Here is a 12,811-nt window from a genome sequence, read left to right as displayed (position 1 = left end):
TTTTTTTTTTTTTTTTTTTTTGCTTACCTCTTCTTCATGTTTAGTTTAAGCCTACTTTAGCTACCCTGAGTCTGACTTTTACCCCTGAGAGGCTGTGGTGGCATCTAGTCTGTTTAGTAATTTCCTGGGGCTAAATCTGTGAAATCTGGTTCCCATACAGTGTGTGTGGCCTCTGCTGTATTTGCTCAATTCTTTTTTTTTTTTTTTTCTTACTGCTATACTAATGAAGATTTGTATATGTTTCTTTTAAACAATTTTTGGTCATCTCTTCCTTGTTTTATTTTTTTTCCCTGAATCGTTAGAGGCAGACAGTGTTTCTTCGTCACTTTGTGGTCATCTGAAGATTGGGCACAGTTTATGCTCAGATACCTGCCTTCTCCTGCTGATGGTTCAGTTGTATGAGGAGGTGCATTTTACATTTGTGCCATTGTTGGGTTCTCCCTGGCCCTTGTGCTCTACTGGGTCCTTTGACATCTCTGTGCAAGGGCACAGACTCAGCCAATGATATGCTTTTCCCTATGGCTGATCTCACCTCTGTTGGTAGTGCCATTGGACGTGAGCATTGCTTCCTTCTACAAGTGACTGAGCCCCTTCCACCTCACTGCCAAGCCTCATAGCCTGCCCCTCTCTCCAGCCTGCAATAAGACCTTCATGTGTCTGAAGCTATGAGGTAGAAGAGGTGAAAGTGGCCCCCAGTAAAAGAGCTACAGACTCCTACTTTTCCTGCCAGAAGTTCAGTTTTTTAAGCTTTACTGATACTAGTAGACCTTTGGTCAACTCCTTGAGCTCTGAAATGGTCACTTTGTCAATTTGTCCAGCTTTAAAGTTGCTTTTTGGGGAGGAAATTTGCCCACCTCCTGATTTGGCTTTAGCCAGAAGTCTCCCTCCTCTTTTAATTCCAGGATATCTACCAGCTCTGGTTTCTTGCCTAAAATGTCGGTGTGATTACCATGTTTATTCCAAGTGACCTATAAAATCGTTTTTTGTGATCCAAGGGACATCCCATTGGCTTTTCACTGGAATGATATAACACATTAATTATAGGTCACATTTGTAAATCTTTGTAGCAGTTCCATTACAGATGAGGGAACAATCCATTGTGGTGTATTTGTATGATTTAAATGGGGATATAAGAATAGTTTAAGGTAAGGAAATGCATTCATGTGTATTTTATCAATATGTGTTATGCAAAATCCCAGTGAAGGCTGGAAAGCCATACGTGGCACAACATTAATGCTTAAACAAGTTTATAGATAACTTTCAGTGAACTAAGAAACCTATTGTCGCCAGTATTAGTAGACATGTCGTAGATGGTTGAGACTTGTCCGTAAAGCTGGAAGTAAATTACAAGCAATAAATATTGAAAGTTGGCTCTAAGACATTTAAGGTGGCTCATGCCTGTAATTCCAGCACTTTGGGAGGCTGAGACAGGTTCATTACCTGAAGTCAGGAGTTCGAGACCAGCCTGCCAACATCATAAAACCCTGTCTCTACTAAAAAATACAAAAATTAGCTGGGCATGGTGGCAGGGTCTAAGATATTTAATATGTAGGAAATCCAAGAGAATTAACTGAAAAACTGCTTTAGTAGGTTAGCAGAGAATAAATCTGTAATGTTCATTGTGTAATAGGGGTAGAAGGGATATGGAATCTACTTCTAATTAGTAACAAAAGTACAAAATACTCTGAGATAGCCTTACAAAGAAGTATTGGGGTGGGTTGCAGTGGCTCACACCTACAATCCCAGCAGTTTGGGAGGAGGCCGAGGCAGGCAGATTCTTGAGCTCAGGAATTTGAGACCAGCCTGGGCAACGTAACGAGTCCCTGCCTTGACCAAAAATATAAAAACATTTAGCTGAGTGTGGCAGTGCACGCCTGTGGTCCCAACTACTTGAGAGGCTGAGGTGGGAGGATCGCTTGAGTCCAGGAGGTGGAGGTGGCAGTGAGCTGAGATAGCGCCACTGCACTCCAGCCTGAGTGACAGCAAGACCCTATGTGCCCCCCAGAACAACAACAACAATAAAAACTGATTTACTGAACATTAAAAGATGTAGGTGGTGTGGTGGCATTTGCCTGTAGTCTCAGCTACTGGGGAGAGGCAAGAGGATTGCTTGAGCCAGGAGTTTGATCCCAGACAACATAGCAAGACCCCGTATCTACAAAAATTTTAAAAATTTGAGTTGAGTATGGTGGAGCATATCTGTATTTCTAGCTACTGGGGAGGCTGAGGCAGGAGGATCACTTGAACCCAGGAGTTTGAAGCCGTCTGGGCAGCATAGCAAGACTCCCGTATATTAAATAAATAAATAATTTAAAAGGAAGATGTAAATAACAAACATCAGAGATTCCAGGATAGGTAGAGGAGGTGAGGGTTACTAGAAGATCACTTGCTTCTAAAATGATGTTCTTTCCATGGGAGCCCCACCCCACTCTGTTGGGGATGAACTGAAATGACACGGGCTTGTCTCTTGGTAGGAGGAGGAGGAGGAGCAGCCCCAGGCAGCGCAGCCTCCCACCCTGCCCGTGGAGGAGAAGAAGAAGATTCCAGATCCAGACAGCGACGACGTCTCTGAGGTGGACGCACGGCACATCATCGAGTAAGGGGTCCCAACACGCACCGTTTTGTGCCAGCTTCCTGTGAGGTGGCGCTGGTGGGAGTGGTTAGAATCTCAGCCTGTCACTAGATGACATTCAGCACTGTCCAGCCAGCTGCCACTGTGGAACCACAGAGACCAAATTTACTTCACATTTTATGTATTTGATAGGGATTTAATAGAACAAATGGGTTCGCAGGGTTCACCATATGCTTATGAGGTACAGTTGGGTGTGCGGCAGAAGCCCTCCCCACCCCCGAGTTCCCTCCCTGTCCACTGCCCTTTCTGGGGAAACTTCGAGCCTCATGTGTCATATTCCAGAGATGTTCTCTGCATTAGCAAGCAAAATGTGCATATTTTTGTCTTTATTTTTTATCTTTTTTTTTTTTGAGACGAGGTCTCATTCTGTTGCCCAGGCTGGAGTGCAGTGGCACAATCTCGGCTCACTGCAACCTCCAGAGGTTCAACTAATTCTCCTGCCTCAACATACCGAGTAGATGGGATTACAGATATGCGCCATCACACTCAGCAATTTTTTTTTTTTTTTTTTTTTTTTTTGAGACGGAGTTTCGCTCTTGTTACCCAGGCTGGAGTGCAATGGCGCAATCTTGGCTCACTGCAACCTCCGCCTCCTGGGTTCAGGCAATTCTCCTGCCTCAGCCTCCCGAGTAGCTGGGACTACAGGCGTGCGCCACCATGCCCAGCTAGTTTTTGTATTTTTAGTAGAGACAGGGTTTCACCATGTTGACCAGAATGATCTAGATCTCTTGATCCCGTGATCCACCCGTCTCGGCCTCTCAAGGTGCTGGGATTACAGGCTTGAGCCACTGTGCCCGGCCTAATTTTTTTTTTAAATGGGGTTTTGCTCTTATTGCCTAGTCTGGAGTGCAATAGTGCGATCTTGGCCCACTGCAACCTCTGCCTCCCAGGTTCAAGCGATTCTCCTGCCTCAGCCTCCTGAGTAGCTGGGATTACAGGCATGTGCCTTCATGCCCAGCTAATTTTGTGTTTTTAGTAGAGACGCGGGTTCTCCATGTTGGTCAGGGTAGTCTCCAACTCCTGACCTCAGGTGATCCGCCTGCCCCAACCTCCCAAAGTGCTGGGATTACAGGCATGAGCCATCGCGCCTGATTGCCCAGTTAAGTTTTTGTATTTATTTATTTATTTTTTAAATGGAGTCTTGCTATGTTTTCAGGCTGTTACGCAGTGGCACAATCTTGGCTCACTCTAATCTCTGCCTCCCAGGTTGAAGCGATTCTCCTGCCTCAGCCTCCTGAGTAGCTAAGACTACATGTGTGCGCTACCACACCCAGCTAATTGTTGTATTTTTAGTAGAGATAGGGTTTCACCATGTTGCAAGTATGGTCTCAATCTTTTTGACCTCATCATCTGCTTGCCTCAGCCTCCCAAAGTGCTGGGATTACAGGCGTGGGCTACCACGCCTGGCAGTTTTTCGTATTTTTAGTAGAGATGGGGTTTCACTGTGTTAGCCAGGATAATCTTGATCTCTTAACCTTGTGATCCTCCCACATCAGCCTCCCAAATTGCTGGGATTACAGGGGTGAGCCACTGTGCCTGTCCATTTTTTGTAATTTTAGTAGAGTTGGGGTTTCAATATGTTGCCCAGGATGGTTTTCATCTCCTGACCTCATGATCTGCCTGCCTTGGCCTCCTAACGTGCTGGGATTACAGGCGTGAGCCACCATGCCCAGCCATTTTTGTGTTTTCAGTTGCATACATGTCTCCAGTGTACACTGGTGTGCACCTTGCTATTTTCCCTGAACCTTCCCTCTCAGAGTTGATGCTGTGTTCGTGCAGAGTGCTCCCAGTCTGGTCCTCAGTGGACAGAGTCTTAATTCGTTACGTTATATTCTCATTTTCTTAGTCTGTCCTTTGGTGGTAGGCATTTAGCTTATATTTCTCATCTTTTGCTTCTGTAACATATCACAGTTAACACACTAATCTTATTACTGCTTATGGTAAGGAATTAACGGATTTTGTTAAAAAGCAGGAGTGGGCTGGGTGCAGTGGCTCACGCCTTGTAATCCTAGTATTTTTGGAGGCTGATGGAGGCAGATCACTTGAGATCTGGAGTGGCCAACATGTAGACCAGTCAGCCAACATAGTGAAACCCCATCTCTACTAAAAATCCAAAAATTAGCTGGGTGTGGTGGCAGGCACCTGTAATGCACCTATTCGGGAGGCTGAGGCAGGAGAATTGCTTGAACTGGGGAGGACGAGGCTGCAGTGAGCCGAGATCACACCATTGCACTCTAGCCTGGGCAACAGACAAAGAGTCTGTCTCAAAAAAAAAAAAAAAAGCAAGAGATGATCGAGGGTATTACATACACTATAGATATGGAGGCAAACAGCAGAATGAAGATAGAATACTTGGAAATCAACAGAAGAAATATACAGGGGAACAACCCGCTAAGCTAAGAAAACAGAACCCACTATGAACGGTTTCTAAGAGATAAGAACAGAAAGCGTGACATAAAATAAAAGTTAGATCATACATATCTAATATAGCAATAAATGTAGGTAGTCAAAAGTCACTTTTTTTGTTTTTTTTTTTTTGAGACAGAGTTTCGCTCTGTAGCCAGATTGGAGTGCAGTGGCACGATCTTGGCTCACTGTAACCTCTGCCTCCCATCTTCAAGAGATTCTCCTGCCTTAGCCTCCCAAGTAGCTGGAACTAAAGGCACATGCCACCATGCCCAGCTAATTTTTGTATTTTTAGTAGAGATGGGATTTCACCATGTTGGCCATGATGGTCTCAATCTCTTAACCTCATGATCTGCCTGCCTCTGCCTTCCAAAATGGGGGATTACACATGAGCCACCTCGCTTGGCCAAAGTCACTTTTTAAAAGAAAAATGTGGCCGGGCATGATGGCTCACACTTGTAATCCAAGCACTTTGGAGGCCAAGGCAGGTGGATCACCTGAGGTCGGGAGTTCAAGACCAGCCTGACCAACATGGTGAAACCCCGTCTTTTAAAAATAATAATAAAAGAAAAGAAAAATGTTCAGATTAGACCACAGAATTGCCAACATTTAACAATTCTGGTTTTGTATATATCTGCTCAGTCTGTTTCTTTTCACCTTTAGGCTTGTGAATTGTTATTAGAAAGGTGGGTTATATGATGAGCATCTGGCTAGATGCAGTGTCTCTTTCTGTGCTGTGGCAAGTGACAGCATTTTTTTTTTTTTTTTTTGAGACAGAGTCTTGCTCTTTCGTTCGGGCTGGAGTACAGTGGCTCGATCTCAGCTTATTGCAGCCTCTGCCTCACGGGCTCAAGTGCTTCTTATACCTCAGCCTCCTAAGTAGCAGGGATCACAGGCATGTACCACCATATCCAGCTAATTTTTGGGTTTTTTTTTTGTAGTAGTAGAGATGGGGTTTCACCATGTTGGTCAGGATGGTCCCGAGCTCCTGGCTTCAAGTGATCTACCCACCTCAGCCTTCCAATGTGCTGGAATTACAGGTGTGAGCCACCGTGCCCATCTGAGTGACAGAATTCTTGTTCTGTGGTGTGCAGTCAGGACCCAGAGCTCCCAGGAGTCCAGTCTGGACCCCTCAGGCTTAGTGTGGGCTGTCCTGCCTGGCCCCACACTGTCTGCCTGCACCTGTGTGTATGTTACAGTGCAGGCCACAGGTCATTCGGCAGAAAGGGTTACTCCACAGAGCTTATGTCAGGAGCGAGCATGATGTCACGGGTAGGAACGTGAGTTCTCACCTGCCACTTTCATCTCACTCCCAGGAATGCCAAGCAAGATGTCGATGATGAGTACGGCGTGTCCCAGGCCCTTGCGCGTGGCCTGCAGTCCTACTATGCTGTGGCCCACGCTGTCACAGAGAGAGTGGACAAGCAGTCGGCACTTATGGTCAATGGTGTCCTCAAACAGTATCAGGTGAGGTGTGGGGCAGGGAGGCTGCCACCACAAGCTGCCTTGGTGCAGATGGTACCAGGTGGTGGGGGACGCAGACTTCAGACACACCTGAGTTCTCCTTTTCCTCTTTGTGGGCAATGCACTCTTCCTCTCTGAGCCTCAGTTTCCCCATGTGTAAAGCAGAGATGTGGTCTGGTAGGTTAGCCACCAGGAGGAAGTGAAACTGCAGAAAGTCGGTGTCTACTGGGTGCCTGATGCGCCAGGCAGAGTGGGAGCGATTTACATGGCAGGCGCTGCACAGAGGACATGGGGCCATCTGAGGAGCAGAGAGGTGCAGCAACTCCTCAGCATCCCACCAGGCGTAGGGCTCATCCAGGGCTGGAGCTGAGGTCTGGGCATCTGCATGCTCAGGACAGGTTACCTGAGCTCTGCGTGGTGTGAAATGGTGAGTGGCAGGAGGTTAGCACTAGAAGCTGGCAGCCCTGGACTCAGCTCTTTCTTCTGGGGATGAGGTCCTGTGTGAGGGTGTAAAGACGGTGCCTCTGAAGCTTTTCATCTGGGCCTGACTTGGAACAGTCAAGAAACAGCTGTTCATGGAGGAATGCCTCTTAATGTGGCCCCACCTCCCGAGCTCATTTACAAGGCCCCACAATATAACCAGTACAACTCCAACAAAACAACAGGTTGGGATCCCTGTTCCCCAGCTTTCTTTTTTCTTTTCTTTCTTCTTCTTTTTTATTTTTTAAACAGACTCTCTCTCTCTCTGTTGCCCAGGCTGAAGTGCAATGGCATGACTGCAACCTCCTCCTCCTGGGTTCAAGTGATTTTCCTGCCTCAGCCTCCCAACTAGCTGAGACTGCAAGTATATGCCACCATGCCCAGCTAATTTTTGTAATTTGATTAGAAATGGAGTTTCACCATGTTGGCCAGGCTGGTCTCCAACTCCTGATCTCAGGTGATCAGCCTGCCTTGGACTCCCAAAGTGCTGGGATTCCAGGCGTGGACCACTGCACCTGGCCCCAGCTTTCTTAAAGAGAACTCTCAAACCTTTTGTACTAATATCAACATTCAAAGCTACTCATGTGCCTGTAGTTCCAGCTACTTATGAAACTGAAATGTGAGGATGGCTTGAGCCCAGGAGTTGAAGGTGGGCCTGAGCAACATAGTGAGATCTTGCCTTTACAAACGTATTTTTAAAATTAGCTGGGGGTGGTGGCACACATCTGTAGTCCCAACTACTTGGGAGGCTGAGGTTGGAGGAGCACCCAAGCACAGGCTGTAGTGCCCTGTATGAATCGGGTGTCTGTACCAAGTTCAGCATGAATATGATGATCTTTCAGGAGTGGGGAGCCACCAGGTGGCCTAAGGAGAGGGAAATCAGCCCAGGTCAAAAATGGAGCAGGTCAAAACTGTTAACGCTGATCCGTAGTGAGATAGTCCCTGTTAATAGCCACTGCACTCCAGTCTGGGCAGTATAGCGAGACCCCATCTCTATAAAACAATAGTGAAATGAAGGCAAATCTCATGGTCAGTGGAGTTTTCCAAGAGTCCCATGCAATTAGAAGAATTAAAACTTGGCTGGGTGCAGTGACTCACTGCACTTTGGAAGACCGAGATTGGGTGGATCACCTGAGTTCAGAAGTTCGAGACCAGGCTGACCAACTTGGTGAGACCCTGACTCTACTAAAAATACAAAAGATTAGCTGGGTGTGGTGGTGCCTGCCTGTAATCCCAGCTATTTGGGAGGCTGAGGCAGGATAATCACTTGAACCTGGAAGGCGGAGGTTGCAGTGAGCCGAGATCGTACCACTGTCTTCCAGCCTGAGTGACAGAGTGAGACTCCATCTCAAAAAAAAAAAAAAAAAAAAAAAAAAAGATAGCCGGACGTGGTGGCTCAAGCCTGTAATCCCAGCACTTTGGGAGGCTGAGGCGGGTGGATCACGAGGTTAAGAGATCGAGACCATCCTGGTCAACAAGGTGAAACTCTGTCTCTACTAAAAATACAAAAAATTAGCTGGGCATGGTGGCGCGTGCCTGTAATCCCAGCTACTCAGGAGGCTGAGGCAGGAGAATTGCCTGAACCCAGGAGGCGGAGGTTGCGGTGAGCCGAGATCGCACCATTGCACTCCAGCCTGGGTAACGAGCAAAACTCCGTCTCAAAAAAAAAAAAAAAAAGATTTAGAACTTGGCCAGAACTTACTTCCTCAATCCATTATGAAAATTTCCAAATTTTCCTTCCTAACATTATATTCAGTTTGCAAATAGTCTTCTATTTAATGCCTGTATTTCAGGAAGTTCCCAGGCTTTGGAAAGCCCTCCCTTAATCATGAAATGATGTTTAGTCCGTGAATTCCTCACTGAGTCACCCTGAAGCCTCCGTGGTTTCCTGAGCCCAAGTGTCCCATGGTGTGGGCAGTTTTCTCCTGTGTGCTCTGTGGGTCATCGTCAAGCAGGAACAGGCGGACAGTGTAACAGTTGGAACAAGCTGTTCAGATGTGCACCAGAAATACTACTCACACCCATCATTAGTAGTCACCCTGCAGTTTCATAGACATTAATTGCTAAGGATGAGGCTAATGCATAAAGGATAGGGTTGGTTCAGAGAAAATACACTCGGTAAAGGCAGTCGTGGGTGGGATGTGGCTCGGGCAGGACTCGTGGTTGATGGTGTTGTCTGAGTCTCTGAAATGTGGGGAACCCTCTGATGTCCAGCTCAGCCTTCGGTCCTGGCGTGGCCATGTCTGTCCTTGCAGATCAAAGGCTTGGAGTGGCTGGTGTCCCTGTACAACAACAACCTGAATGGCATCCTGGCCGATGAGATGGGCCTGGGGAAGACTATCCAGACCATTGCTCTCATCACTTACCTCATGGAGCACAAACGCATCAATGGGCCCTTCCTCATCATCGTGCCTCTCTCGTGAGTACCTGGTGCCAGCACCACCCCATAGGACACTCACATGCTCCTGTGTTCGTTAGTTTGCCACAGTAGAATACCACAAATGACAGAAATGTATTTTCCTGGAGGCCAGAAGTCCAGGGTCAAAGTGTCAACAGCATTGCTTCCACCTGAGGCCTGTCTCCCTGGCTTGCAGAGGCTGCCTTCCCTGTGTTTTCATGTGGTCCTCCCTCTGTGCGTGTCTGTGTCTTCATCTCTTCTTATAAAGACACTGGTAAGATTGGATGAGGGCGCACCCTAATGGCCGGTTTTACCTTTGCTGCCTCTGTAATGGCCCAGTCTCCAAGCACAGTGTCATCCTGAGCTACTCGGGGTGAGGACTACTACACCAGCCTTTGGGGTGCACACAGCTCCACCTGTCACAGCCTGCCTCTGGATCCAGGAGCAAGTGAGGGCATGACTGAGAGTCCCTTCTATACCTGGGGAGACATGGGGTCCCTCTCCTGGGATGTCCTTGGTGTCCTTTTCAAGTCCCACAACCAGCAAAGTTCACATAGGGGAGTTGCAGGAGACAAGAATGTCACACTAAAAAAGTAGGGTGAGGCCATTTAGACTCCACTGAACAAGCAGTTTCTATGTGCAGGGCACCAGAGTGCTCAGGCACATCCTGGCTTGGCCCAGGTGCTGGGACATGCTGGGATCTGGACACCCTAAGAGGCTGTCACTTGCCACTGCCTGGCTCCTCTTGCCTTTCTCTCCCAGCAAACCGAGAGCCGACCCCCGCCCACCTCTCAGAACATCCCTCTACGAAGTTCAGCACCTGCACCGAAAGGGGGACCTGCCTAGGGTTTTCCCAGAAAGTCCAGGGCTGGCTTTTACTGGTCCAGTTCAGGTCACATGTCCAGCACGCAAACAGTCACTGGCCTGGGGATTAGTCTGCTGTGATTGGCCAAACCTCAGCACGGCACTTGGTCTGGCCTTAGAGCACAGCCCCTAACTCCAACCTGGCACTCACTGAGACCAGTGCTGCTGCACGTTAGCAGCGCACCCCCATCCGCAGCAGGCTGGCAAGCTGCGAGCTCATGCCCCAAGCTCATGGGAAAATGGCCTTGTGCCTGTAAGACCGCTGGGCCCCAGGGGTCCCACCCCTATAGGGTGGGCCTGACTCCTGACCATTGCAGGGAAGACTAGAGGAAAGGCGAGGGACCCCAGAACCCTCCCAGGTTTACCGTGGAGGCATTTCTTTCTTTTGTTCCCTGGCTTCCCACATGGCACGAAACAGACTGCCCTGGAGGAGCAAGGCGCCCCGGCCACAGTGCCACAGGTGGCCTCACCTCCCCTCTTGCTTAGACCTGGACTGCTGTAGAGTTCCCTCTGGCTGCACCTGCCTGAGCTCTGTCCCTTGTCTGTGTCTGGATGCTGTTCCTTACAGCTCCACCCACCTGACTCCCAGCTCTGCCTTTGCCCCGCTTCCCCCAGAGGCTTATGGGTGCCGTCCTCTGCAGTTCCCGGTTTTCTCCCTTGCGCTTCAGACGGCTCAGATCACTGTCTCTACTGGAATGGCACTCTCCAGGGTGCTGTTCTGCAGCCTTGGGTTTTAGTTGTTAATTTTTTTGCTTTAAATTTTTTTTTCTTTGTTATCTACTTACAGAATAATTTTTTTTAAACTTTTCATTTCAAAATAATCTTTTTTTTTTTCTTTGAGATGGAGTCTCACACTGTCGCCCAGGCTGGAGGGCAATGTCGTGATCTTGTCTCACTGCAACTTCCACCTCCCAGGTTCAAGCGATTCTCCTCAGCCTCCTGAGTAGATGGGATACACGCACATGCCACCATGCCCAACTAAGTTTTGTATTTTTATTTTATTTGTTTATTTATTTTTGAGTTTTGTATTTTTAGTAGAGATGGGGTTTCACCATTGTCAGTTAGGCAGCTGGTCTCGAACTCCTGACCTCGTGTTTCACTAACCTCGGCCTCCCAAAGTGCTGGGATTACAGGAGTGAGCCACCATGCCTGGCCGAAATGATCTAATTCTCACAAAACATTGTAGAGTTAGTGTAGAGAATTGCTATGCACCCTTCACCCATCTTCCCAATTCTTTCATAACCCCAGGACAATTATGAAAACCAGGAAAATAACATGGATGTAATACTATTAGCAAACCAGAGGCCTTTTTTACCAATCTTGTCAGTTTTCGCATGACTGGTCTTGTTCTGGTCCAGGACTCCACATGGTCTTGTCTGTGGCAGTTCCTCATTTCTTCTTCGTCCTTCTCCAGTTTGACGCTATTGTCGGACCATTGGTAGACTTTCCTTCAGTTTGGGTTTGTCTGACACGATCCCAGGGAGTGACGCCACGCCCTGCTTGATGTGTCTTAGGGAAGGCATGTGATGTTGAGGCCCTGGTCTCATGCCAGGTACCTGCTGGGTTTCCTACCGTAAACCGAGGATTTACACTTTGTCATTAATAACTATCGCTTGGGAACGCACTTCAACACTATGTGAATATCCCATTTCTTTCTTTTTTTTTTTTTTTTTTTTTTTTTTTTGAGACAGAGTTTTGCTCTTGTTACCCAGGCTGGAGTGCAATGGCTCGATCTCGGCTTACCGCAACCTCCGCCTCCTGGGTTCAGGCAATTCTCCTGCCTCAGCCTCCTGAGTGGCTGGGATTAAAGGCACGTGCCACCATGCCCAGCTAATTTTTTGTATTTTTAGTTGAGACGGGGTTTCACTATGTTGACCGGGATGGTCTCGATCTCTTGACCTCGTGATCCACCCGCCTCAGACTCCCAAAGTGCTGGGATTACAGGCTTGAGCCACCGCGCCCGGCTTGTGAATATCCCATTTCTGTTCCTATTTTCCCCAATAATTTCAGCATCTGTCCTTACTACATTTTGTGTTGCTGTAAAGGAATACCTGAGCCTAGATGATAAAGAAAAGAGCTTTAGCTGGGTGCGGTGGCTCACGCTTGTAATTCCAGCACTTTGGGAGGCTGAGGCTGGTAGATCACCTGAGGTCAGGAGTTCGAGACCACGCTGACCAACATGGTGAAACCCTGTCTCTACTAAAAATACAAAAAAATTAGCCGGGTGTGGTGGCGCATGCCTGTAATCGCAGCTACTCAGTAGGCTGAGACAGGAGAGTCACTTGAACCAAGGAGGCAGAGGTTGCAGTGAGCCAAGATCGTGCCATTGCACTGCAGCTTGCACAACAAGAGTGAAACTCTGTCAAAAAAAAAAAAAAAAAAAAAAAAGGCCGGGCGCAGTGGCTCAAGCCTGTAATCCCAGCACTTTGGGAGGCCGAGGTGGGTGGATCACGAGGTCAACAGATCGAGACCATCCTGGTCAACGTGGTGAAACCCCGTCTCTACTAAAAATACAAAAAAGTAGCTGGGCATGGTGGCACGTGCCTGTAATCCCAGCTGCTCAGGAG

General features: G+C 47.8%; 1 protein-coding gene across 13 annotated transcripts in view; it reads left to right on the top strand.

Annotated features, from left to right (window-relative positions):
- SMARCA4 (SWI/SNF related BAF chromatin remodeling complex subunit ATPase 4) overlaps window positions 1-12,811 on the top strand; it is a 96,217-nt gene that overhangs the window by 42,204 nt on the left and 41,202 nt on the right. For all 13 annotated transcript variants that reach the window (XM_039466216.2, XM_074384619.1, XM_039466219.2 and 10 more), the window contains exons 14-16: window positions 2,475-2,596; window positions 6,355-6,505; window positions 9,238-9,401. In XM_039466216.2, the coding sequence (XP_039322150.1) occupies window positions 2,475-2,596; window positions 6,355-6,505; window positions 9,238-9,401 (437 nt within the window). The remainder of the gene's footprint in view (window positions 1-2,474; window positions 2,597-6,354; window positions 6,506-9,237; window positions 9,402-12,811) is intronic.

Source organism: Saimiri boliviensis, chromosome 14 (genome assembly GCF_048565385.1).
Source record: "Saimiri boliviensis isolate mSaiBol1 chromosome 14, mSaiBol1.pri, whole genome shotgun sequence".
Classification (NCBI taxonomy): Eukaryota; Metazoa; Chordata; class Mammalia; order Primates; family Cebidae; genus Saimiri; species Saimiri boliviensis.
This window is presented reverse-complemented; position numbering and strand designations above follow the sequence as displayed.